Consider the following 26,565-nt stretch of genomic DNA (forward strand, 5'->3'; position numbering starts at 1 on the left):
GACCAAAGGCATGGTCGAAGAGGAGGGTCTTGAGACGGACCTTGAAGCAGACAAGGGAGGGAGTGAGGCGAAGGGACTGTGGGATGGAGTTCCAATGGGTGGGGGCAGAGAGGCTGAAGGCCCGACCGCCGATCGTGGGGCAGACCTGGTGGGAGACATGGAGCAAGCCAGAGTCTGCTGAGCGGAGGAAGTGGGCAGGTTTGTATGGAGTTAGCAGGTCACAGAGGTAGAGAGGAACAAGGCCTTGGAGGGCTGCGAAGGCCAACACTGATGGGCTAGCTTCCTTCTGTAAATCCAGCTTGGAGCAGCTTGGGCTTTGGCTTGCAGGGTTCACTGGAAGTAAATGGGAAGAATCATGGAATCGATAACAGCTTTCAAGAGAGAAGTAAATCATTATTTGCGGAAGACAAGTTTGCGGGGCCATTTGCTTATCTTCTGTATTTTGGACCTGACATTTATCATGAGTCTCCTTTTTCTGTTTTATTTTAATCCCAATTTCCTTATTCATCCAGGGAGGTTTGGATGTCCTACCCTTCCCCTTTGTGAGAATGTATTTGTTCTGTCCCCGAATTATCTCCTACTTGAGGGCTTCCCATTGCTCGTTAGCTGTTTTATCTGCCAATCTTTCTTTCCAGTCCACCTTGGCCCAGGTCCCTTTTTAGCTCACTGAAATCAGCCCTCTTCCAGTTGAGTATCTTCACCTTTGATTGTTCCTTTTGTCCCTTGTTTATCAGTACTCTAAACCTAATGATGTTGTGATCACTGTTGTCAAGATGCTCTCCTACTGAAACCTGCTCCACTTGCCCCACTTCATTCCCCAGAACTAGATCTAGCACTGCTTCCTTCCTCGTTGGAAATATACTGATCCAGAAAGTTATTCTGCACCCATTTCAGGAATCCTTCCCCCTCCTTGCCCTTTACACTGTTATTTTTACTTGTTTATGTTAGTATAATTGAAGTCCCCCATTATCACTACTCTAGTAGTAATCCCTGGCCTCCCAGTGACTGCTGCGATCTGAACGATACAATCTTCGCCTCTTTGTAGAATCTGAGTTGAGATTACACCGAGAAATGTTTCTTTACTTCTAGTCTGTCTACGGGGTTTCCGAAGATTCGCCTACTGCCAGCCCTGTACACACACCGGTACAGCCAGCCAGAAAACCTGGTAAAGAAGACCTGCTCAAAAAGGTAACACGTGAACAGAAGAAACGTTTATCACTTGCAATTTATACCGCTCCAGTCTGCGTACTGTGCAAAAGTGACTGTCTAACATGGACAGGCTCAGCTACTGTCCCCGGGCAATAGATGGCTCTCACCGACCAATTCTGGCACCAGTACAGTACTGGCAAAAGTGGGGTCTCATTTACGTTATTCCTTGAAAGATTGCAGCAAATTAGAGAATTCACAAGGTGGCTGTAGTCTCAAATTGTAGTTCTGTAGCATATTGGTTAAAGCATTCGCCTCGCAAGCAAGCGGACCTGGGTTTGATTCCCGGGCAGGGGGAAAACTTAGGCAAGTTCCTTACTTCACACACCTGGCAGTAAGTAGGAATCTGGCTGTTAGTCGATTGGCAGATCACGTTCCGGGGATAATAATCCCTTCAAAAAAAAATTTGGTCACTGTGGGACATTTCCAATCAATTCACTTTACAGTATATTCTGTGAAGTGCTTTGAGATGTCTTAGTGACATGATAAGGTGCTATAGCAAGTGCAAGGATTATTATTATTGTATCGCTGTGCGCAAATTGGCTGCCAAGGTTGCCCACAAAGAGTCACTACACTTTACAGTAAAATCATGGGGAGTGCTATGAGGCATCGTCCTGACATAAAAGGCGCTCCCCCAAAGTGCAAGGATTATTATTATCAATAATAATTTTATTACCTGTACAGCTAAACTACTGAGTGTCTGATTACTTGAATGGTTCTTTCTCTCTGTTTACAGATAATCTTTTTAAACGCCCAGCTAGATAGACATTGTCTAAAAATGTCTAAAGTAGCAGAAAGGTAAGGACCTTCATTTGGCAAATATCCCTGGAGAAGCCACCATGTTACCCAATTAAATTGCGTTGCCGCTGGCTTTGAAAAATACCCTTTAACAAAATCTTCCAAAAATGAGTTTTATCATGAAGCCACAAGATCCCACGTCAGCCCTAATCTGCCTGTTCAGGTGGATGCCAAAGATCCAGTGGCACTATTCAAAGAGAGAAGGGAGTTTTTACCAGGTGTCCTGGCTGACAATTCCTCCCCCGCACCCCCCCAAATAAAATTCGTCATCCACTCCATGGCTGGTTGTGCATGTATTGGCTGCCGGGTTCACACAAAAACACACGTTCCACTTTACACTCTACAGTGTATATTCTGTGAATCGGTTTGAGACGTCCTCCCAATGTGAAAGGGCTGTACCCAACGTGAGCATAATTATTATTCTGTTATGGATCGCTTATGAAACGTTCCGGGAAGATACCCCGCGCTATATAAATGCAAGTTGCTGTTGTTGCTTATCACTGATATATTGATAGTTATCAGTGGGTTAACATAGAACGTTTATCACTCCTTCAGGACTTTGTCCTCCTTATTTCTAACATCCATGGAACGAATGTGCTGAAAAATTAATTTGGCCTTGACTTAATTGCAAGCGATACGATAAACCTTCATTAGTACAGGTGGACTAACGTGTGCTAATTCGTTGTTTAATGTCCTGTTGCGCATCAATTAAATTGTAAAGGAAATTTAAACCTTGACACAATTTGATGTTCTGCTAAGGGACTGATCAGATGGACCTGAAAAAGGTTTCCATGGCAGAAATGAGTATGATTTGCTCCTGTGAGTCTTTCCTGATTTCACTCCTCAGCGGTTAAAGTGAGATCAGAAAACACTTCCTTCACACAGAGACCTTGTGAAAATCGGAATGCATTGCCCGGCCTAGAGGTCTGTAGAAGTGGAATCGATTGGGAATGCTTTAAAGGGAGATATGTGGTGTTGTGGGAACGAGGGTATTAAGGGAAATGGAGATAAGTCAGGGAAATGGTAAATTCGAAGATAGGCCATGATCTCACAAAATAGCAAAGAGGCTAAATGGCTTCAGTCAATCCTCCTTATGGTATATCCTGTCAAGCACTTTGAAACGTCTCAACAACGTGATAAGACGCTATATCAAATGCAAGGGTTGTTGTTGTAGTTGATGCCTTTGTGCTTTAGTTTGATCAGCTATGCAGAGCAGTACCTGGAGTACGATCCTTTGCTGACGCCCACAGAACCTTCCAACCCTTGGATCAGCGACGACAGCACTTTCTGGGACCTGGAGGCCAGGTAATTGGGACAAGGCTGAGTTCCCTGTCAATGAGTTGGGGCAATCAGTTGAATATAATAATCCCTCCAAAACAAAACAATAATAAGTTGATCATTTTCAATCCACGACTGTTTGTGGAACACTGCTGTGCGCAATTGGCTGCCGCGTTTCGCCCACAAATATACGGTCAATTCACTTTACAGTCTATTCTATGAAGTGCTTTGAGACGTCGAGAAGACGTGAAAAGCGCTATATCAAATGCAAGGATTATTATTATTATTATATACCAAGGATAAATTGTATTGAAGTGGACGGGATTAATAATGTGTCATGGTTGGAAGGGATTCCTGGGTTAGAATCTGCTAGGATGAATGTGTCCTCTCTTGACGGATGTAAGACTTGCCACTGAAAGCTGGGATCGGTGGTGAAAAAACCTTAGGCAATACAGCCTCCCCATGCAATCCCAGGTTGTAGCCAGCAAACTCAACACGGACCAACCGGCATTCGATCCAGCAAGCTCCTGGACATATCAGCTGCAGCTCTGCCCACTACACAGTCAGGAGGTGCCCCCTTGTTTTGCGGAGTCCCATAGTGTAGTGGTCCGAATGTTCGCCTCGCAAGCGAGAGGACCCAGGTTCCATTCCCGGGCTGGGCAGAACCTCAGGCAAATTTCCTTACTCCGCACAGTTTTCGGGGGTTAAGAATCCCACCCCCAAACTATAAATAAATAAAATTGGTGACTGAATCTATGACCGTTTGTGGGACACTGCTGTGCGCAATTAGCTGCCACGTTTCGCCAACGAAATACAGTCACTATATTCTGTGAAGTACTTTGAGACGTCTCAGTGACAAGATAAGGCGCTATATCAAATACAAGGAATATTGTTATTATTATTTATTTAATGGGTTTGGTGTTCAGCTACAGAGAGCAACTGTTTTTCTCTCTCTCTGTCTCTCTCTCTCTGTCTTTCTGTGTTAAGCAAGGAGCCCGGGCAGCAGCGTGTGAAGCGCTGGGGCTTCTCCTTCGACGAGATGCTGAAGGATCCCGTTGGTCGAGATCAGTTCCTGAAGTTCCTCGAGTCTGAATTCAGCTCCGAGAATCTGAGGTAAACCGAGCAGCATCGCGGGAATCGACAACAACCAAGAATATAAACACCTGTTGTACAAACACAACCAAACTCTCCTGTTAAACACAATCCCTTGGCAATGCAATGTGATCGATAAACTCTGGAACTCTCTGCCTCAATCCCTCAGCCTTGTCCCATCCTTTCCCATCTTCAGGTCAGGCCTGAAAACCTCCCTATTCGACCCTGTCTATGGTCATTTCTCCCCACCCCCTGCTCGGCATCTTGCCTGGCGGGACCTCAGTACTCTAGGAGACCTTGCTCATAGGAGCAAGGATTCTTCTCTCTCAGCTCATGTCTGTTAACCCCGGATGTGCTAACAGATAGAGCTGGACAAAGCAGCGGGAATGCTCCTCAGACAGTGCTCTCAATGGCAAGCTGTGCGGATTTACTTTCAGTCGTAGCTTGAGCTGCAAATTGGTTTCACAGCTGTGCCCGCAGATGGCCTCTCAGAGGTGCAGGACAGATGTGGGGAGCCTTTCCGACTGACACTCTCTCTCAGCTTTGCTGGGCTTGTAAATGGAATTCACACCCCGCTTCCTGCCCTCCTTTCGAAACTGTGCCCGATAATAACAGTCAGCGCAAAGTCTCACAGGTGCTAAAAACACGTCCGTCCTGAAGGAGTTTTTCAGGAGCTTGGCATCACAGCCTGAATTTCTTAATTAAAACACCACTGCACCCCACCAGCACACCCCATCTTCAGTACAATTGTTTAACTGTATTCTGCCATCATCTTCATGGCAGATAATGATCTGTGGCCATGTTCTGTGCTACATCTTCTGTAACATGGATGAAGTGAAGAGGAAGTTTACAGGTATCAGACATTCACAGCAAGGCCTCTGTTCAGACATTCAGACAAGCACATGCCAGAGGCATTGACCTGACCAGCCTCACGCGCATAGCTGCTGTCTGCATCTCTGATGTCCTTCAGAGATTGCAGCTTAGAGACAGTGCCCTCCATTCTCTCTCTCACTCTCTATATATATATATATCAGGACACCCATCTCCATATTTGCATTTTCCCATGAAATATGCAGTCAATCCACTTTATAGTATATTCCGTGAAGCGCTTTGAGACGTCTCAATGACGTGAAAAGGCGCTATCTCAAATGCAAGGATTATTATTGTTAGCACTGCCATGTCTCAATTGAACTAACCACATCTATCGCCCTCTGTGCATCTCTGATGATGACCGTTTACGCTCTTTTAAAAAATTGATCGGGCTTCTTTTTTATCCAATGCTGCGAATTCAGATCAGCCCAAATCCCTGTTGTGAGCCACAGAGATCACAGGCGGCTAGTTTGCCGGTTCTGGACCCTTGCGGCTGAGTTAAGTCAAGTCCCATTAGGTAAGCATCCAGTAAGTGACTAAGATTGCAGGAGGCAGGTTATTCAGTGCGCAGGAATTGAATGTCATACTATTAATAGACACAGAGCCCTGAGTAATCCTCCAGCAAAAATATTCCCTCTAAGACTGACCCTTTGCCGTGTAACACCCGGATACAGTTGAAGGTTCAGGAAAATAGGAACAGGAGTAGGCCATTCAGCTCCTCAAGCCTGTTCTGCCATTCTATTAGATCATGGCTGATCTGTGCCTCCATTGCATTGAACTGTATCTCAACTCCTGTAGCTCAGTGGTTAGAGCAGTCGCCTTGCAAGCGAGAGACCTGGGTTCGATGGCAGGGTGAAACCTTGGGCAAGTTTCCTTGCTCCACACGCCTCTGTTAACCTAGCAGTAGGAACCCAGTTGTTAGTTGATTGGCAGATCACTTTTCTGGGGGTAAAAATTCCTTCAAAAAAAAATTATAATTTGGTCACTTCAATCCATGACTGTTTTGGGACCCTGCTGTGTGCAACTGGCTGCCACGTTTCGGCCACAAAATATACAGTCAATTCACTTTACAGTATATTCTGTGAAGCGCTTTGAGACGTCTCGAAGACGTGATAAGGCGCTATATCAAATGCAAGGATTATTATTATTATTTACCATTGATCAATATCCCTTGCTACCCTTACCTAACAAAAATCTATCGACTCAGTCGCTGTTTTCGTAGTACATTGCAAACCAGGTCACTAGACTTGACAGCAGTTCGCTTTGAGACATCTCAAACTAATAAGCACTATATCAAATGCAAGGATTATTATTACAATTGACTGTTCTTTTGTTGTTACAGCAGTAAGAATAAATGTACACCTTTCTCACCACTAGAGAGCAGCCTCATCATCATCATATTCCTTCACTCCCATCCCCATCTCTTCCCCGTAGACAGAGCTTGGACACGCACTGCATCAGGGAGGATCATCAACTCACATTTCGTAGATAGTATAAGAGACTTGCAAGCCAATTTATTGGGTGGGTACACAGAGCCTATAACACCAATTATATCACCACAGCACCAACCTGCTGATCATTGCCGCATTCTGGCACAATATAGTAATAATATTAAATAAATAATCCTTGCATTTGCGATAGCGCTTTTCACGTCTTCTAGAAGTCTCAAAGCGCTTCACAGAATATACCGTAAAGCGAATTGAGTATATTTGTGGGCAAAACGCGGCAGCCAATTGCGCACAGCAGCGGCCCACAAACAGTTGTGGATTGAAGTGACCAATTTATTATTGTTTATTTTCTTGAGGGATTATTATCAGGCGTGCGGAGTAAGGAAATTTGCCCAGGGTTTCGCCCCTTTGTCGGGAATCAAATCCAGGTCTTTCGCTTGCGAGGCGAGTGCTCTAATCACTATAATTTTGTAGTTCCTTATATAATAATAATTGATAGAGTGCCTTATCACCAACAACAACAACAAAAAGTGCTTCACAGGATATACTGTAAAAGTGTAGTGATTGTGTTTACCCCTGGGAAAGCGATCCGCCAATTGACTGCTAGGTGAACAGAGGCGTGTGGAGTAGGGAAACTTGCCTAACTTTTCGCCCTCCAGGGAATCAAACCCAAGTTTCTTGTTGCGAGACGAGTGCTCTAACGACTGAGCTACAGGACTCCACGTGACTTCCTATACCCTGCATCGATGTGAAGTCGGTGCCTGTGACACTTTTGTCTCTATCGGCCATCCCGGAGGGATCCCAATCCCTGTTTGAGGCTGAGGGTTTGGGATAGGATCCTCCACTCCCTGCCGCTGACTGCAAGCCTCTGGGGAGTGCCTCGCTGAACCGGGCTGCTCTCCTTTACAAAGCTCCAGGCCCCCCCCCCCCGCCCCCCACGGTCCCAGCCTCTAAATCAGGTCACATGCCTGAGCTGCAGAGCTTCCAAGCTGCAGTGTTGCTGCTGAAAATAATGAAACCCTGGCAACCGGCACGAGGGGCATCGGGCACAGACGCTCGCGGCTGACTTAACTGCTCAGACATCAAAACCCACATATCAAAGTGACTTCTGCACGTGGCCACACTGTGTGCCTTGCTGTCAGGTGGCCTCCCAGCTCCTCAGGAGCCAGTGTAGAATTCACACACGTGTCTGCCTGTCGCCCGGTTCCTCTTCTCCTTTTTATTGTATTTTACTCCAGACAATTTATCTCCTCCGCTTGTTTTTCGCCCCCACTCCACTACCCGCTGCCTCCGCTCGGCTGGCTCCGGCCTCTCGCTTGTGCTCTCGTCTCCTCCGCTCCACCATCGGCGACCGTGCTTTCAGCCCACTACGCCCCGAAGCTTTGGAACTCTCTCCCTCAATCCTTCCGCCTACGCCCGCCTCATTCCCCTCCCACATTTAGATCACAACTGAAGACCTTCCTCTTCCAATGTGCTTACGGTCACCTTCCTCCCTGGCTCGGCGTCAGGCTCCGCCACTGTTTAGCGCTCCGAGACGTTGCCCCAGGGCGAAGGGCGCTATATAGGTGCGAATTGTTGTTGTTGTCCATCTGCTGTCCCTTCCCCTTGGTCCTGCCTCCTCTTCCTTCTCCTCCCATGAAATGCAAGATGTTGTTGTTCTGGTCTCAGCAGAGAATCGGATTGCAGGGGTTTGGGAGGGTGGGGGAGGAATGGGTCATCACAGACTGTTCTCACGCACTCACAAATAGAATTTTGTTTTCTCCATCATCACCACAGTCAGGAAAAACAAAGTAAGGCTATAATTTTCAAGACTTGTTTTCCTGGTCGCCCCGTGTTGTGTGTCAGTTTATGAGGCTGTTCGTTTCCCCGTCTCCCATCAGTCAGGCTGGATCAACACACACAGGGGAGGGTGAAATTCCATCGGGGAATACACAGGGAGCTTTCACTAACAATTGGCTGCCACATTTCGACCTCAAAATACGCAGTCAATCCAATTTACAGTATATTCTGTGAAGCGCTCTTGAGACATCTCAATGGCGCTATATCAAATGCAAGGATTAATTATTATTATTATTTTCAATTTCGGCAACTCTCTTGAATTCAATCTGAACATCTTTTTTGAAGCCGTTTTCAGTAATTCTTTATAAGAAGTACCGAAAAACACAGCTTCAAAATTGACCTCATTGAGGCTGAGTTATCGATTTTTGGAGCATCATAAAAAAGGCTGAGATAAAAGCCCAGGTTCAGACTCAGAGAAAATCCCTTCTTCTCCCCCCAACACCCCCTCCGTGGCAGATTTCCCAGAGGGATCGAGGAGGAGCAAGCCAACACTCCAGCTGGGCCCTTTTTTCACACAAACAGTGATCTGAAACAGTGTGAACCTCTCTTTCTCTCTCCCTCTCTCTCGTTTGCTCTCTTTCTTACTCTTATTCTCACACTCTCTCTCTCTCTCACAGACAGCCTGTCCGTCTCTCTCTCACACTCTTTCTCATTCTCTCTCACACATATTGTCTCCCTCTCTCTTTCTCACACTCTTTCTGTCTCCCTCACTCTTTCACATTCTCTGTCTCTCACGCACTCCCTCGTTTGCTCTCTCTCACGCCCTCTCACCCTTGCACTCTCTCTCGCTTGGTCCCTCCCGCACTCTCTCACTCTCTCTCACACCCTTGCACTCTCACACACTCACTCACAGTCTCTCTCACTGTCTCACAAACTCACTCTCCTACTCTCTCGCTCACATTCTTTCACTCTCACACACTCTCACTCACACCCTCTCTCTGTCCCTCTCACTCTCTCTCACTCATTCTCTGTATCTCACTCTCTCCACAGGTTTTGGCTAGCCGTGGAGGATGTAAAGAAACGGCCTCTTCAGGAGGTTGCGGACAGGGTCCAGGAAACCTGGAATGAATTCCTCGCCCCAGGTGCGCCCAGCGCCATTAACCTCGATTCCCATTCCTACGAGAAAACCAGCCAGAATGTCAAGGACCCGGGAAGGTACACATTTGAAGATGCCCAGGTACAGTACTGCTAATGGGCAAAGGGCCTTCGTCGCCCAAAACAATCGTCCAATGTTGTGAACAGTTTACTTCTGGGGCTGTACGGGATCGAATCCTATCTCACTGGTAGGCTGAGTAAGGAGCAGCCAAGGTTTTCAAAAGATGAAGAGCATTTTGGAAACCACACAGGAAGCGTTTCATGTGCTGAACTATTCGTCAAAGTGAACGTTATTAAGTCAACATTTCCATTTTGTGAAGTGTCTCTTGTCCCACATGGACGTAAGCCTGACTGAGCCCCATTGAAGCTTCAATCCCAGCACATAAACACTTGTCTCCCTGATCTAGAGCCAATTTTTCTGTGGCTAAAAAAGAATTTTTGGCACTAGCCGTTGCTTTACGAGTTTCTTAAATAGAATAGTTTATATAATAATAACCCTTACATTTGGCATAACACCTTTGTGACTGTGTGTTTTGTGGACAAACAAAGCAGCCAATTTGCTTACAGTAATGTCCTACAAACAAACAGTCATGAAGCGAATGAAGATTTATTTGGGGGATTGTTGTATATATTTAATATCTAAGTGTGTGTATTATATATACATTGAATATATATATAGTTCTCATATGTTATACTGAATATATATACACAACGTGTGTTTGTGTGTGTGTATATATATACACACACACACAAACACAGAAATACAAAAACACATACATTAAGCAGTGTGTCAAGCTGGCTCAGTTGCTTGCACTCTTGCCTTTAAAGTCAGAAGGTTATAGGTTCAAGCTTTATATTGGGAATTGGAACTCAATTAGTCTCAGGGGGTGTTGAATTGTTTGGGGTGCCATCCTTTGGATGATCCTTTCCTCCTCCCCCCCCACCCCTCCGCCCACTGTAAAATGCTCTGAGGCGTTATTCTATGTGGAGGGAGCGGTGTAAACGAAGGCTGTTATTGTTGTTATTACCAGCTGTAAAGCTCTCCGAGGGGCTGCCCTGCACGAAGGCCGTTATGTATATGAAAGTTATCGTTTGTTGTTGCTGAGTGGCTGTTCACTGTTACATTTTCCCCACTGAAACAACAAGGATTTGTGATGTTTGGTAAAGGTTCTCTCTCACATAAATGCCGGGGGGGGGCGGTGGGGAGGGGGGACACGTTACCAAATCTGTCATTCCTGCTCGAGGTTGGAGCTGCACAGCTGGCCCAGGAGCAGTGGTTAGCCCGAGCGACTGGTTAGAAGCTGACATTTGAATCGGATCCTGCGGAAAGGATCAAAGATCTTCCAGTAAAGGGAAAACGTGGATGGACGCCTGGTGCTGCGATGCGATATTCTGCCACGAAATGTCACCGTCAATATCGAACTGGCCACAGCAGGGGCAATCTCCACCTTGGGTTCAGAATCTTTTTGAATTATCATTTGGTCGCTCAATCCACGACTGTTTGTGACATACAATATCTGTGCGCAATTGGCTGCCACCTCTCTCCCACAAGATACGCAGTCAATCCACTTTACAGGACATTCTGTGAAGCGCTTTGAGACATCTCAACGACGTGATAAGGCTCTATATTAAATGCAAGGATTGTTATTGTTATATTATGGGGAGGGGGTGGAATTTCACTGGAGAAGGTATCACTAAAAACACAGTGAAAACAACAAGAACCTGTATTTGTTCAGCGGCCTTCGCATAGGATAGCATCTCGGTGCGCTTTACAGTGTCCGGGTTGGAGGTCGAGTAGGTGGAGAGGAAGAGAGAGGTGACCCTAGGCACAATCAACAGGGTAGGTGTTAAGGTGGGACATGATAGATAGAGAGGAGGGTGGGGCGGGGGGAGGGGGAGAGGAGACAGTGAGCTAGAGGGAAGCAGTTGCAGAGGAAGCAGTGTAGGAATCCGAAGGATTTCTTTTTGCAACAATTCAGTCACTATCAGCCAGGGGGCTGAGGAGCACAAGCCCTTGAGACCAGCTGTCAAGTGAGGAGATGGCTGGCCACTTGCTCACTGTCTTCAGTAGAGCACGTGAGTTTGATTCAGCCATTGACTGGTTTAGGCCCCTGTATTATGCCATGTGATTGGGTGGACAGGTGGATGTGAAGAGACTAACCTACCTTTCCCACCCCACCTCACCGCTCCCCCCTCCACTCCCCGCTGCTGTTTACACATTGGGTGGTGAGAATGCGGGTCATAAGCTGTGGTTGAAGCAAATAGCGCCAATGTATTTAAGAGGAGAGTTGTGGCATAGAAGGGAATAGAAAAAGGGTAAATAGGAATGAACCATAAACACCAGCACAGAGCGGTTGGGCCGATTGGCCTGTTGCCGTGCTCGTTGCAACTCAGTGTTCCACAACAACAACACCACCTTTTAATTTACTTGTAAGTGCCCTTCACGGTGGGTAGCATCTCAGAACGCTGAACTTGGTGCTGAGCTGGAAAGGAAGGGGAGGTGACTGTAGGCACGACCGAAGAGGAAAGTCTCTAGGTGCGAACTGAAGACGGGCAAAGAGGGGGTAAGACGGACGGATTGCGGCAGGGAGATCCAGAGATTGGGGGCAAAGTGAGTGGCTGGAAGGCACGACAGCCAATGGCGGAGCGGAGGGGACAAGGGACTTGCAGAAGCTCAATGTAACAGTAGAAATATGGAGCTTTTTCTCAAGACTGTCATAGCTCATAACTCCCTCCTCATACAAACTCACCCTAAAATGTTTTTCATTGATTGGCTACTTGATCACTGTTGAATGAGGCTGACACACGTTAACTCTGCCTCCCGGATAATATCTGCTTCGTTTCCGGATTATCTAATCCTGTAAAGGGTGCTTTGTGTCCTTCCAGTGTAGAGCATTGTAAATGGTCAGACAGAGCAGCTATGAGCCGTGGGGGTGGGATGGAGTCAGGGTGGGGAGGGGACAGGGAGGGGAAAAATGACCAAAAACCCAGTCACATTTTCCACTTTACAATATGTCCTGTGAAGAGCTTTGAGATGTCTCAACAGCCTGTTATGGCGTTATATCAAATGCAACAACTACAACAACAAAATTACATTTGTAAAGCGTCTTTCAAGTCAGGAGGACATCCCAAGGCGCTGGACAGACAGAGTTATGGACCCAAACTAGGGGTCAGCATGGGGGAGGATGGAGGGCAGGGGTGGGGGAAGCAGGGAGATCGAAAGTACGGTCAAAGAGGAGGGTCTTGAGGTGGGTCTTGAAGGTGGCGAGGGAGGGGGCGAGATGGAGTTCCAGAGGGTGGGTGCAGAGTGGTGGAAGGTCCATCTGCCGATAGTGGGGCGAGCAAGGCAGGGGACGTGAAGCAGGCCAGAGCGCGCTGAGCGGAGGGAGCGAACAGGGTGGTAGGGGGTTAGGAGGTCAGAGAAGTAGTGGGGAGCAAGACCGTGGAGGGCTTTGAAGGTGAGGACCAGGATGTTCAACTGCATCCTCTTGGTGGTGGGAAGCCAGTGGAGTTGGGAAAGGATGTGGGCGATAGGGTTGCGGAGCCTGGTGTAGGAGAGGACACGGACTGCAAAGTTCTGGATGATCTGCAGCCTGTGGAGGGAGAAGTTGGGGAAGCCGTCAAGCAGGGAGTTTGCATAGTCGAGCCTCAGTGTAATGAAGGCGTGTATGAGGGTTTCGATTGCCTGCGGTGTGAGGCAGTGTCAGAGCCGGGCGACGTTGCGGAGGTGGGGGGAGGCAGAGCGGGTCATGGGGCAGATGTGGGGTAGAAAGGATAGTTGATTATTATTATTATTTTCTTACTGTATTTCAGCTTTCTAAAATAACTGCTTTTTGATATGATGACAATAATAATATTAAGAATAATATTATTTGTTTCTGGGAAGGAAGGGAGGGAGGGAGGGACAAGGAATCTGGGATGAAATTCCACAGAGCAGGGGGCCCCGTTCCACTTGCTGACTTCCTGTGTGTTTTTTCTACATAATATATTGCTGCATAGATACATTATTTTGCTTCCTGTTTATTAGCCATGACATCCCCGACTGGGAGAGGACACATACCCCGAGTCACAGGTGGCGGCACGATGGGGAGCGAGGCACTGATAGCAGTCTCAGAGATTGATCACAGTGGGATTTATTGCAGCCCGGCTGGGGGCAGGCTCGCTGCTCTTACTGGGTAGATAGTCATAGCTTTGGTCTCCAGTGGAATCCGAACTCAAAGCCACAGTGATTCGAAATGAGCCCAGCCGAATGCCGACCACCCCCCCCCCCCACCCTAACCCCCACCTTACCCCCAAGGTTGTGGGTTCAAACCCCCCTCCCCACGTCAGGAGCTCACAGTTCAGGCTGAATTGTCTGTCGGATAAGACGATAAACCGAAGTCCCGTCTGCCTGTTCAGGTGCACATTAAAGATCCCATGGCATTCTCTGAAAAGACAAGGGAGGTTTTCCCGAGTGACTGACCCAACAATCCTCCAGATAAAATTGATTGTTCGCTTCTTGGCTGTTCGCGGGACATTGCAGTGAGCAAATGGGCTGCTGCTTTAGTTCACAAAATACACATTTTACAAGGAATCCTGTGAAGCGCTTTGAGATGGCCTCCTTAGGTGAAAGCCACTGTATCCAAGGCAAGGGTTATTATTATTATTATCCAATGCAAAGGTTATTTTTAGCAGTAAAGTACTGTGGGTGCAGTGACACCAACAAGGACCCCAACAACTCTGGGTATGAGCTGAGCAGAAATAACATCACCCGCTCTCATGATTAAATACCCTCCAATTACCCTGTTATAATGGCGCTAGACTGTAACCCAGTAACAGGAATTCCTACACAAACAACAACAAATTACATTAATATTGGTGCCTTTCACATCAGAAGGCTTGTCCCAAAGCACTGGACAGTGAAGGGATTGCACCCAAACTTGGGGTTAGAATCAAGAGAGGATGGAGGGCAAGAGGGTGGGGTGGGAAGATGACCAAAGGCACAATTGAGGAGAAAAGTCTTCAGTTTCAGTGGGTGGGGGCAGAAAGGCTGAAGGCCCGACCAACGATAATAAAGTGGGCAGAGCAGGGAGGCATGAGTCAGGCCAGTACCCGCCGAGCGGAGGGAGAGGACAGGTTGGCAAAAGTTTTGTAGGTCGCAGAGTTAGGAAGGAGCAAGACCGTGCACGGCTCTAAAGGTGAGGATGAGGATCTTCAACTCGATCCTCTGGCGGATGAGGAGCCAGTGGAGCCGGGCGAGGATGGGGTTGATCGGGTCACATGGAATTCAGTGCGTGAGAGTTCTGAATAATCTGCAGTTTGTGGAGGGAAGACTGAGATAGATAGATTTCTTATTGCAAAAGGGATTAAGGGATATGGGGATAAGGCAGGGTTAGGTGGAATTAGATTAGATCAGCCATGATTGAATGGCGGGGCAGGCTTGAAGGGCCGAATGGCCTACTCCTGCTCCTACATGTTATGTTATGTTATGTTATGGAAGGGTTGGGAGGCCGGGCGAGCAGGAAGTTAGCATAGTCAAGGCCTGGACAAGGACACGACAGCACAATCGCAGTCTTAAATCTCAGTCTATGACAGACCCCACGAGCTGTGTGAGGGAGTGAACATATATCTTCCCCTTTGACACGTGGATAATGTGACAATTCAGTCGAGTCCTCTTAACCTTTCCCTCTCAACCTCCCCCCCAACACATTCCCAGCCCCTCTCCCCAACTCTCCGTTTTAATATTTAACACTTGTGATATTGTGATGTGTGTGTGGGGAAGGGGTGGATGTGGGGGGTGGTGGGAGGGAAGTGAGGTGGGTTGTGAAGAGAGGAGATTTAGCGTGAGACCGGAGGGTTACTGAAGCCAACAGTATAGAAAGCAGGATTGACGTGAGGAAGAAATGCCCTCATTAACCCTGAGAGTTGCAGTGAGCGTATCATTTCTAACGTGTACGTTTTAATTACGCTTCCACGCACCACTGGCTCAGCAAGTTAGACATAGCCAGGTCCCCAGATAGTGCCATCAGCAGTCACTGCTGAAAGTACCGTGGGAAGGATAATCTAGATGGGCAGGAGACCCATGTGCTCCCTTGATATCTTAGCCACTGTAATCGGAAAATGTTTCCACCGAATGGAAGGACACCTTGATAAAAATTTTTTATAAAAATAAGAAGAATTTGGTCACTCAATCCAAGACTGTTTGTGGGACACCGCAATGCGCAATTGGCTGCCGAGTTTTGCCCACGTAATACTCAGTCAATTCAACAACAACAACAACGTGTATTTATATAGCACCCCCCCCCTCCCGCCCCACACACGCACCCTTTTAGGAGAGAGAGTTCCAAATTTCCACTACCCTTTGCGTGAAAAAGTGCTTCCTGATTTCACTCCTAAATGGACTAGCTCTCAGTTTAAGATGACGCCCCCCATTTTGTTCTGGATTCCCCCTCGCTGTTGCCTCAACATCTGCCCCAATCATTGAACGACTGGCCCAGCTGAGTTGAAGTAATTGAGCATCGACCATGGTTCATTGGATCGGCTGACAGGGGAGCCTGAAGAATGTACAATCCAGACCAAAGAAATAGGGACTGAAATTCACGAACAAAATCAATCAGTGTTTGCAGTCTGTCAGTTAAAACAGCAAAATCTCATCATGGTTGGCTAATTTAGATATTTGATTTATAGACGTAGGACAGTGGAAAAAGCAGCCAACAACCTGATCGATAGACTGTCACACACAATGGGCATCCCGGCTGTTATACTAACCCACCCCCCACCACCCTGCTGTCTGTGCACCGCAACATCCTAATGAGGGTGGACCGTGCGTTAGGAATTCAAGGATAACAACAAATTGTATTTAAGTAGGACCTTTCACGTCGGGAGGATGTCTCAAGGCGCTAGACAATCCAGGGTTTCGCACCCAAGCTGGAGGTTGGAGTCAAAAGAGGTGGCGGGCGGAGGTGGGAGGATGACCAAGGCACGGTCAAAGAGGAAGGTCTCGAGGCGGGATTGAGATGAAAAAGAAATGCTGGATTCAATCATATGGGTTATTTTAAAAAATCGTGGTCACTCAATCCATGGCTGTTTGTGGGGACACTGCTGCATGCACCCGCCTGCCGTATTTCGCCCCCAAAATATACAGTCAATCCACTTTACGGTATATTCTGTGAAGCGCTTTAAGAGGTTTCAACGACATGATATCAAATGCAAGGATTATTATAAGCATTCGTAGACTCCACCTTATTTGAGGGGTACTTTATAAATACAAGTTGTTGTTGTTGTAGTTGTGCTTGCGGTTAACCCACAGGAATCCCAACTCCTTCCGAGGCTGTATCCCATAGGATTTTGTGGTGCAGCATGATATACTGTATGCTGTATACTCGTAGCAGGGTCTCTGCTCATTTGCAGCGAGTGTCTTTGCACATTCATAAATTGAGCAGAGAGAGTTGGGCAGTGTTGGTGGATTGGGGGAGGTTGGAGAGAGAGCCAAGGCGGGGGGGGGTGCAGGGGGCGTGTGTGGATTTTCAGCAACAGCCGGTTGTGAGCAGACACCATGCTGTGGGAATAAGATTGCGCGCTGAACAATTTAAAATTCATGCTGTTGCTCACTCAGCGTTGACGGGTCAAACCCTCGCGTCTGGTCTCGAATTAATCTGCGATCTTGAGGCAATGCGTCAACAGAGAATGCGACCCGCAGTGCGTGCTGACAGAACTGCAAGGAAAGTGACAATGAATAGGACGTGTGACTGAGCAAACTGAGCAAGCTCAGGACTCGGAGAGTCATAATTAAAGAGCGAACACGGTGATCGGCAGGCGGCACTCGAGATTCCAGCATTCCCGACGCTGATAATAATGAGAATCCTTGGCATTTGATACAGCGCTTTATCACGTCGTTGAGACGTCTCAAAGCCCTTCGCAGAACATGCTGTAAAGTCGATTGACCCTATATTTTGTGGGCGAAACGCGGCAACCAATTGGTTGCACAGCAACGACCCACAAACTGCCAGTGATCTGCCAATTGACAAAAAAACGGGTTCCTTTCGGCGATCCAGGGATAAAAATCTGTCAAAAAAAAATCTGCACGTTCTCCCTCCCCCTTCTTCCTCATGATGTATGTACAACTCCACACATTCCCCAGAATCTGCAGCTCTGTGTCTCCCCCAGGATAGAGCAGCGTAAGCCCGCGTCGAGTGATTAATAGCACTTAACAGTACTTTCCCCGAGGTTCTTCCAAATTTATTTTCACTTGTTGGAATTTATCTCCTCCTGTTTTACTTTACTTTACAGGTGTACTTTGATGTAACAGTCTGAGTCTGCCTTCTCTGTGTTATTAATTATTGTATAGGCTTCAACCGGGAGCTCTCTTCCCTCTTCCTTAACATAACCGCTTTCTTTCCAGACCCCGAAAGAGTTTTATCTGCAGCCAGAAGAATAGATACAGAAAGTGTGATGGACATGCACCTTTCTTCCCACTCCACTACCTCCACTGGTTGGCTCGCTCCACCATTGGCACTTTTAGCCACTACACCCCCAAAACTTTGGAACTCCCTCCCCCAATCCCTCCACCTTGCCCTCTCTTTCCCTCCTTAGATCACGACTGACGACTGCTTTTGGTCACCTCCTCCCGGTTCGGGGTCAGGTTCTGCCACTGTTATGTGCTCCGAGATACTGCACCGCTTGAAGGGCACAATATAAACGCAAGTTGTTGTTGTAGGTTTGCAGTTAAGAACTTGTGCTACAAGCAGCTTGGGGTGGTTCGGGGTATGTGAAAGTTCACACCTTATAGTAAATGACTGTGTGGGGCATTGCAGTAACGGTGACATGCGAACATTTGGACAGGATGCATTTTGCGGTGCAGGAAGCACTTGATCATTGTGAAGGCCTGAATTCAGATTAAAAGATAACCCATGGCCACAAGGGTTCAAAAACTAAGTGTGAATCTACTTCTAGGTAATTAGATTCCACCTTGCAGCAAAGTAGTGAATGGTAACATCACAGAGATTGTATTTATAATATTTATAATCATTATTATTCATTTATAATAATCCTTGAATTTGATATGGCGCCTTATCACCTTGCAGAGACCTCTCAAAGCGCTTCACAGGATTTTACTTAAAGTGTAATGACTGTATTTGTAAGCAAACGCGGGAGCCGATTTGTAGCTCAGTCGTTACCTGCTTCCTGTTGACCAGTCACTGGGGGCAGAGAATCCTCCCACTCAGCTCCTCTTAACCCTGCAAGCATAAGTCTTAATGGGTAGGGTGATCCTAGCTAGACAAGCGGCAGGAAAGCTTCCAGACAGCGAATGGCAGTTTTAGCCGGTTAGACTCCAGCAGGACTCCCAACGCACACTCTGGGGTCCTCAAGCCTTGGCCCTTGCCAACCTGCACCTAATACATTCCGCAATTAGGTAAGCAGGATATATCCCTCCCGGGAGAGAGTGCCCATTCCATTCCAACAATCTATCTCCGCAATTTCCATGTGCAGGTGGGATGCGTGGAATTCTCCACTCTTGAGCGCAGTGATGGGTTTCCGCACGTGTCAGACACCTTATTGACTGAGAATGCGGAAGATTGGCTGGAATATATCCGCGGATTTATCTTTCAAGAACTTTTGTGACTCGTGCCATTCAGTGACCTGAACTCTCTGACGTACATCACACTGGCTATTTAAGTAATTTGCGCAGACGAAGATTTCAGGTGCTGAAGGAGAGAGGAAAAATAGAAGAGGTCCCACTAAGGCCTCATTAACTTGATGGGTTGTGTTCAGAACCACAGCCTTAGAGAGGATTCTGGCAGCTGCTGCTCGCAACGACCAGAGAAGCGTCGGTCACAACATCACATCGCAGATCAGCAATATGTTCACACTGGCCACTGCGAGGTGGCTGCTCATTTCTGCAAAGACTAGTGAGCTCAGCTGATGCAGAGTATGTGTGAGTTTGTGTGAATCGCTATGTGTTTACGTGGGTGTTTATGTGTACAGGTGTCAGCCTGGGTCAGTTAGTAGCACTATCACTTCTGAGTAAGAACCTTGTGGGTTTAAATCCCACATCAGGACTTTAAACTCACAGTCTAAGGTGACACCAATGCAATGCTAAAATGAGCCGTATTTCAGATGAGATACCAAAGTGAGTATGTGAGTGTATATGTGTGTGTGTATATATATATATATATGCGTGTGGGAGGGTGATCAAGATATGTGGATGTGAGTTTGTATTTGTGTAGGTATGTGAGTGTAAAAATGTGTGTGTGTCTTGGTATATGAGTGTGTATATTTGTATGTGTAATTGTATGTGAGTGTGTTTATGTGTGTGTATATGCATACGTGCGTGTGTGTGTGTGGATGTTTAAGCTGCACTGCGCTTTTCCCAGTCAGTTACCTGTCAGTCGCAGGTGGATGTGTGAAATTCGCTGCACCCTCTGCTTGTCCAGAGGAATGAGTCCCTCAGTCTCCTGAAGCTCAATCTGCCATCTCCGCATGTATAATGAGATTTGTCAACAACTCCACCATCTGTCAGGAGGGACGACTTGCCTCTGGTGGCACCTCCCCTCCCCCATAACAGACTCATGTACAAACGTTGTAAGGCTCCTCAAGCAGGCACTACCCGGATTTATATTTAAAACAAAGTACAGCTCTGCAAATAATAATTAAAATAATAATCCTTGCATTAGATACAGCGTCTTATCATATCGTTGAGACCCCTCAAAGCGTTTCGCAGAATATATTGTAACGTAGATTGACTGTGTATTTTGTGGGCGAAAAGCAGCAGACAATTGCGCACAGCAGTGTCCCACAAACAATCGTGGATTGGGTGACCAAATTATTATTTTTTTGAAGGGATTATTACCCCCAGAAAACCGATCCACCAATCATCTAACAACTGGGTTCCTACTTACTGCAGAGACGTGTGGACTAAGGAAACTTAATAATAATAATCCTTGCATTTGATATAGTGCTTTCACTTTCGCCCTGCCTGGAATTGAACTCAGGTCTCTCACTTGCAAAGCGAGTGCTCTAACCACTGAGCTACAGGACTCCACTTGTGTAAGGTTTCGCCCAGCAGGGAATCAAACCCAGGTCCTCTCACTTGCGAGGCGAGCGCACTAACCACTGCACTCCACAAGGTCTCAACGCCGTGATAAGTCACCATATCAAATGCAAGGATTATTATTATTATTATTATTAGCTGTGAACGTCCCTGGGTATATATATATATGTGTGTGTGTGTGTGTGGGAGGGCGATCAAAATATGGAACTGACTCGTGATGAACGTTCATGTTATTTGAGCAGCGACGGGCCGAACACTTGTGATAATTGCAAATCCTCTTGCCTTTCAGGAACACATCTACAAGCTGATGAAAAGTGACAGCTATACCCGCTTTCTACGCTCCAGTGTCTATCAGGAGCTGCTGCAAGCAAAAAAGAAGGTAGAGTTCCTGAGCTGCGACTGCCTATTTCTGCTGCTGACGTTCATCCTTCATCATGTCCCGTGGCAGGTTGAAAGCGAGATGAGACTCACCATATTGGATGGGGTCAAGGCAGTGGGGTTCATAGGCTCAGAAGGACCCTTGCTTCAGTGTCTAACTGAGAGCTCCTCACTCGTACCTCAGGGTCTCACTGTTGTCAGTCACTGGGAAGTTGCCTCCGAGACACTACCCAACGTGAAGGATGTTATATAGATGCACGTTGCTGTCGTTGGTGGTGTTGTTGTTGTTGTTGCTTGTAGTCATCTCCCCTTTCTCCCCACGCCAAACTAGGAGGAAGAGAGATGGGAGATGACCATAGGCGCGGTTGAAGGGATAGGTTTTCTGGTGGATTTGAATATAGACAGAGAGGGAGAAAGGCAGGGGAGTTGCAAGTGTAAAAACTGAAGGCTCAGCCATCAATTGAGCAGAAGCCTTGCTGGTTATCACCTCCCTTAACCAAATAGCACTCTGGCCAATTATACTGCATCAGTAATTCAGCTCAGAGCTCAACCTTCCTCTCTGTGTGGTAAGGAGGCCCCTCACACACCGAGCCAGCAGGAGAGCTGGCTTGTGGCTTTCCCGGATTTTGCTGTTACAGACTTGGGCCTCGGTTGAGACATTCCCTCTGAGTTTTCTCTTATCACTTTCCGATTCCAGCTGGAGAATGAACAGGGACGCAGAACCTCGCTCGAGAAGTTCACCCGCAGCGTGGTAAGTGTGGGCTTTAACAGAGGCAGGCGTGGGCACATGTACCTACTCACACGCACAACAACAACTTGCACTTATATAGCACCCTCCGCGCAGTTTAGCGTCTCAGAGCACTTAATACACACACATACACAAAAACATATACACAGGTGACTTACCTATCAAACCATTGACCGCTTCAAAAACCTCTTAACCTTCGCTTCTCCAGTAAAAACACTTCCAACATTTCACTTAATGTTGGGGCTTTAGAATGACGTCATTGTTAGGATAGTAGACAGTGACTGTCCCCGAGAGGAATACTCAGTGCAGGTTTACTGTGCAAATAATGATTTCCTTTTCAGGAAATCATCTAACTGGCGTGTGTGTGTGTGTGTGTTTGCACGTGGGAGGGGAGGATATGTGTGTGTGTTTGAATATGTGAATATATACATGAATGAACATGAGTGTGATTTTATGTGTGTGTTTCCATATATATGTGTGTGTGTGAGCAAATGTACGTTTATAAGAGTGTATTTTTGAGCACGTGTGTATGGGCTTGTGTATGTATGACTGTTTGTATGTGAGTGCATGTGTGTATTATCATTATGTGCAAGTGTATGTTTGTGTATTGGTTATTATTTGCATCAGCCAATTAATAATTAATTCTTTGAGACGTCTCAATGACGTGATAAGGCGTTATATCCAATGCAAAGATTATTATTATTATCAAACATATTCCAGTCTGTGTACAATGTATTTATACACTCCATTCAAAAGGATAATGAAAAATAAATAATAACTTGGTCACTCAATCCACGACTCTTTGAGACATACTGCTGTGCGTAATTGGCTGACTCATTGCGCCCACAAAACATACAGTCAAGTCAATTCACTTTACAAGTGCTTTGAGACGTCTCAAAGATGTGATAAGGCACTATATCAAATGCAAGGATTATTATTATTGTTTTGAGATGTATTATTATTGTTTTGAGACTACCATCCTGTTCGTTCCCTCCGCGCAGAGGGCTCCGGCCTGCTTTACATCCCCCGCCTCGCTCGCCCTACTATTGGTGGGTGGGCCTTCCGCCACTCTGCCCCCACCCTCTGGAACTCCATCCCGCAGTCCCTCCACCTCGCCCCTCCTTGCCTCCTTCGAGACCCGTCTCAAGACCCTCCTCTTCGACTGTGCTTTCGATCTCCCTGCATCCCCCCCACCCCCCCGCCCTTCATCCTCAACCACCCTGACCCCCAGCTCGGGTTCGTAATTCTGTCCGTCCAGAGCCTTGGTACATCTTCCCAACGTGAAAGGCGCTTTACAAATGTAATTTTGTTGTTGTCCTCCCGCTGCGAAAGGCGCTAAAAAAATGCTATTTGTTGATGTTGCTGTTTGGTTTCTAGGGTAAGTCGCTGACTGGCAAACGTCTCACAGGCCTCATGCAGTCATCTTGACAAAACTCCATCGCTGGCTGTTGGAGAGAAGGGGAAGAGATCTACAATTACCCTCCTGGGAGTCACACTTTTCAAGAGAACCACAAAGAGGAGAGGCTACTGTACACAGAGTCACAAACGCCCTGTTTGCATACTGTAATCTTTCCTCTGTAAGGAACGGGACTGCATCGCTACCCATCGCATTATCAAAGTGTTTTTTTGTTGTTGTTTAAAAGATGGATATATTCCCAGGCTCAGCGGAGAGTTGAGTTTCTGTCTGTCAGTGAAAACTTAAAGCCATTCTTGAGAGCTCGTTCCCACGACTAGTAAGTATCGCACTGAGACCAGAAGCTCTGAGGCAGGTTTGAGTTAGCTGATCTCAGCAGGAAACACAATAGGGTGCCCCACAATTGGCCTTAGCATTCCTGGGTTAGGGAGGGGGGAATCAGCCGAGGTTCCTGCTGCTGATTGCTATCCAGTGACTCCTGCGGGTGGGCAAATGGGTGGGAGGATGCACAGGTAAGAGGGAGGGAGGGATTGAGGGTGGTTGGATGGGTGGGAGGGAGGGAGAGGCACAACTGTAGACATGACCAGTCTCAACTGTGAAGCCCTCCGCAATCAAACACATGGCCAAAGCCAGTTGGGCTAAGTTACTGGTGGTTGCCTCGACTCTCAACTCAACTCTTGTTTTATCCCTTTCCCTTCCTCCCTTTCTCCCCCTCAGTGGGGCTGTTGGATAGAGCGTCATATTCCTAGAGAGTAGAGGCAGTTAGGGAGACCTCTCCTGCCATTGACAGCACACCTCCCCGTAGGCAGTAATGGGCAAAGCCGATGGTGATCTTTCCCTGGCCGGGGAGAGCGATCAGAAACCAACAGGAAGCTGGTAAATGGCTGTAGCTGGAATTAAGACAACTTTCACCCTGGATACAGGGCTGTGATCTGGGCAGAGGTTTATTTCTTTCTTTGATTGGTTGCTTGTTTAGAGGAGAGGGGGGGAGTGGGGGGTGCAGAGTGGGGAAGGGGGATGAATCATCCACAAACATTTGACATTTCAATTCATTATTTTGCATTGGCTGACGGTCGGAGAGGCAGCTGGAAAACAAAAGCCTTCTGTCCCTACATACGTATCGGCATGTGGGTGAGGCAATGGGTGAGATCACTGAGTGTAATGGGTGGGGATGGAGTGGGAAGTCGGGGGCAGGAAAGCCGGGCAGGGGTGGGGCAATGGGGTGAGCGATAATAATAATAATCCTTGCATTTGATACAGCGTCTTATCACGTCGTTGAGACGTCTCAAAGCGCTTCACAGAACATATTGTAAAGTGGATTGACCCCTTTATTTTGTGGGCGAAACGGGTATGGGAAATAGGGCATGGGTGTGTGGAGGGGGGAAGCAAAGCGCAGGGGGGAACAAAGCCAGAGGGAGCACCAGGTTAGAAGTGGAGGGTTGGGTTAGGATGGTGATGGTGGTGGGGCAGTAAATAAATGGTCTAAAGTCTTACTGACAGAACAAGAAAAAAGCCTAAATTGTTACAACCTGACCTTTTCCTGAAAATAATATTGCACCGAAAGTTCAGCCCACAGAAAAGAATCCTTGTGTTGCTTTTTTTAAAAAAAAGGCCTCATTCACTGAATGATCTCTTGTTTGAGCATGTTGTGTTTATTTATGACGAAACTTTTTTAAGGTGACAAATGCGTTCTTTTTTGCATTGAATTGCTTGCGTATGTCAGTCATTATTAGGTACAAAGCAGGGAAATCCTTCCAGTAGTGTCTTGAAGACCAGCGGTTGGCACTGAGGATGTCCTATTGGTGGCTGGAGTTACATAGTTACTGCTGCGGGCAGTGTTAATCAGAGCTCGTTCATCACCAATGAGACCCGTTACCTCAGTCCTGAAATGCCAACACCGCAGCTGATTGCTCAAGCCCACCTCATGTCACACGGTCAAAAGATGGGTTCGGAAGAAGAAGGCCCTTCACCCATCTGATCTCACCCCTCCAGAATCGAAACTAATCTGTGGAAAAACTATTTCAGTGAGCGAATGTTAAATCTATGAAACAGGCTCCCTAGGGAGACGGGGGAAGCAGAAAGTCTTGATTCATTCAAATACAAATTAAATAGATTTCTTTGAGAAAAAAATATTTTAATATATTACTTATAAATAATATATTAGTTATTTGAGATGTGATATATAGTAAGTGTAGTTGCTTGGAAGAACCAGGAAACTTTGGATCCCGTAGCTTTCCACTCTGTTGTAGACTAATCTATACAGAGTTAATTGCTACCAACATTATTGTAGCATGTGACTACCAGGATGGAGGATGGCGGGCTGGATGGATCTGATCTTTTTCGTCGAGCAATTCCTATGATCCTATCTCCTTCATGGCCTCCCACAACACCATTTTCCCATCACAGCATTGATCTGCAAAAGCTGCATGTGCAGAACATTCACCAGGATATGGGAACAATGTCCTGGGAAGTTGGGAATGATACTCTCCGACCTTGGGAAAGGTGCCCTCCGACCCTGGGAGAATTCCATAAATGGGGTGGTGACCGGGAAGTGGAGGAATGGTGTTATGCCAGGAAAGTAATTGGACCCTCAGGATGTTTCAGTAAATGTCAACCTGTTCAGAGGTGAAAAATTCCTCTTGAATTTGACGTCTTTGACGATAGGTCTTCATTAGGAGGAAACAAGGAATTTCATCCCCTTAAAATCCATCTGAAGTCACCGGTTAAGTAAGACTTCATTTTGAAGTGTGCGCATGTGAACCAAGGTGTAATAATTATAGCGTTAATGAGAAAAAGAGAGGCCCGAGCATCCGGATTCAGAGGTTATATAGATACAGAGGGAGAAAATGACCTGGGCTCTATAGAGCAGAGAGAAACCCATCAAATCCCAGTGGAGATTTATAAGTGACTGGCACTCCCCTCACTGCTTCATGACAAAACCTATTTATTTAAATGCCCTCGCAGTCTCCAGTCTGTATCAATCAGCAGGTTTGTATCAGGGGCTTGGAGGCAATTTCACACTAGATCCAGAAATGGGGAGGGAGCAAGGGGAGAGGAAAAGGTTCAGAAATTAGTTTGCTGAGGTGTTTTTTTTCGGCGTAGGTTGGTAAAAGCTAAGGCTTGGAGGCCCCAGTATGTGCTAAAACTGCATAGACTGCCATCGGTATCGCTGACTGGCAAGCTTTCCCGCTGCTTGTCCAGCTAGGACCACCCTATCCGTTAGGGCTTTGGCTTGCAGGGTTTGAATAAAGAGGGGGGGGGGGGGAGGAATGCACGTTGGGCACCAATGCATGGGACAAATAATAATAATCCTTGCATTTGACAAAAGTGATGGGAAGCAGGTTCAATCCCATGCGGAACAGATCGCGAG

At 46.9% G+C, this 26,565-nt stretch overlaps 1 protein-coding gene across 5 annotated transcripts in view; it reads left to right on the top strand.

The window, feature by feature from the left end:
- The window catches only part of rgs6 (regulator of G protein signaling 6), a 39,590-nt gene extending 16,058 nt beyond the window's left edge, over window positions 1–23,532 (top strand). For 4 of the 5 annotated variants that reach the window (XM_007893252.2, XM_042338023.1, XM_042338024.1 and 1 more), the window contains 7 exons: window positions 1,090–1,188; window positions 1,943–2,004; window positions 3,199–3,309; window positions 4,270–4,395; window positions 9,522–9,708; window positions 20,945–21,034; window positions 23,159–23,532. In XM_007893252.2, coding sequence (XP_007891443.1) covers window positions 1,090–1,188; window positions 1,943–2,004; window positions 3,199–3,309; window positions 4,270–4,395; window positions 9,522–9,708; window positions 20,945–21,034; window positions 23,159–23,209 — 726 coding nt within the window. In that variant the 3' untranslated portion in view covers window positions 23,210–23,532. Of the gene's footprint in view, window positions 1–1,089; window positions 1,189–1,942; window positions 2,005–3,198; window positions 3,310–4,269; window positions 4,396–9,521; window positions 9,709–20,944; window positions 21,035–21,730; window positions 21,785–23,158 lie in introns of all 5 variants that reach the window. The other variant, XM_007893251.2, reaches the window with a different exon arrangement.
- The last annotated feature ends 3,033 nt before the right edge of the window (window positions 23,533–26,565 follow it).

The sequence above is a fragment of the Callorhinchus milii genome, unplaced genomic scaffold, assembly GCF_018977255.1.
Source record: "Callorhinchus milii isolate IMCB2004 unplaced genomic scaffold, IMCB_Cmil_1.0 Scaffold9, whole genome shotgun sequence".
Classification (NCBI taxonomy): Eukaryota; Metazoa; Chordata; class Chondrichthyes; order Chimaeriformes; family Callorhinchidae; genus Callorhinchus; species Callorhinchus milii.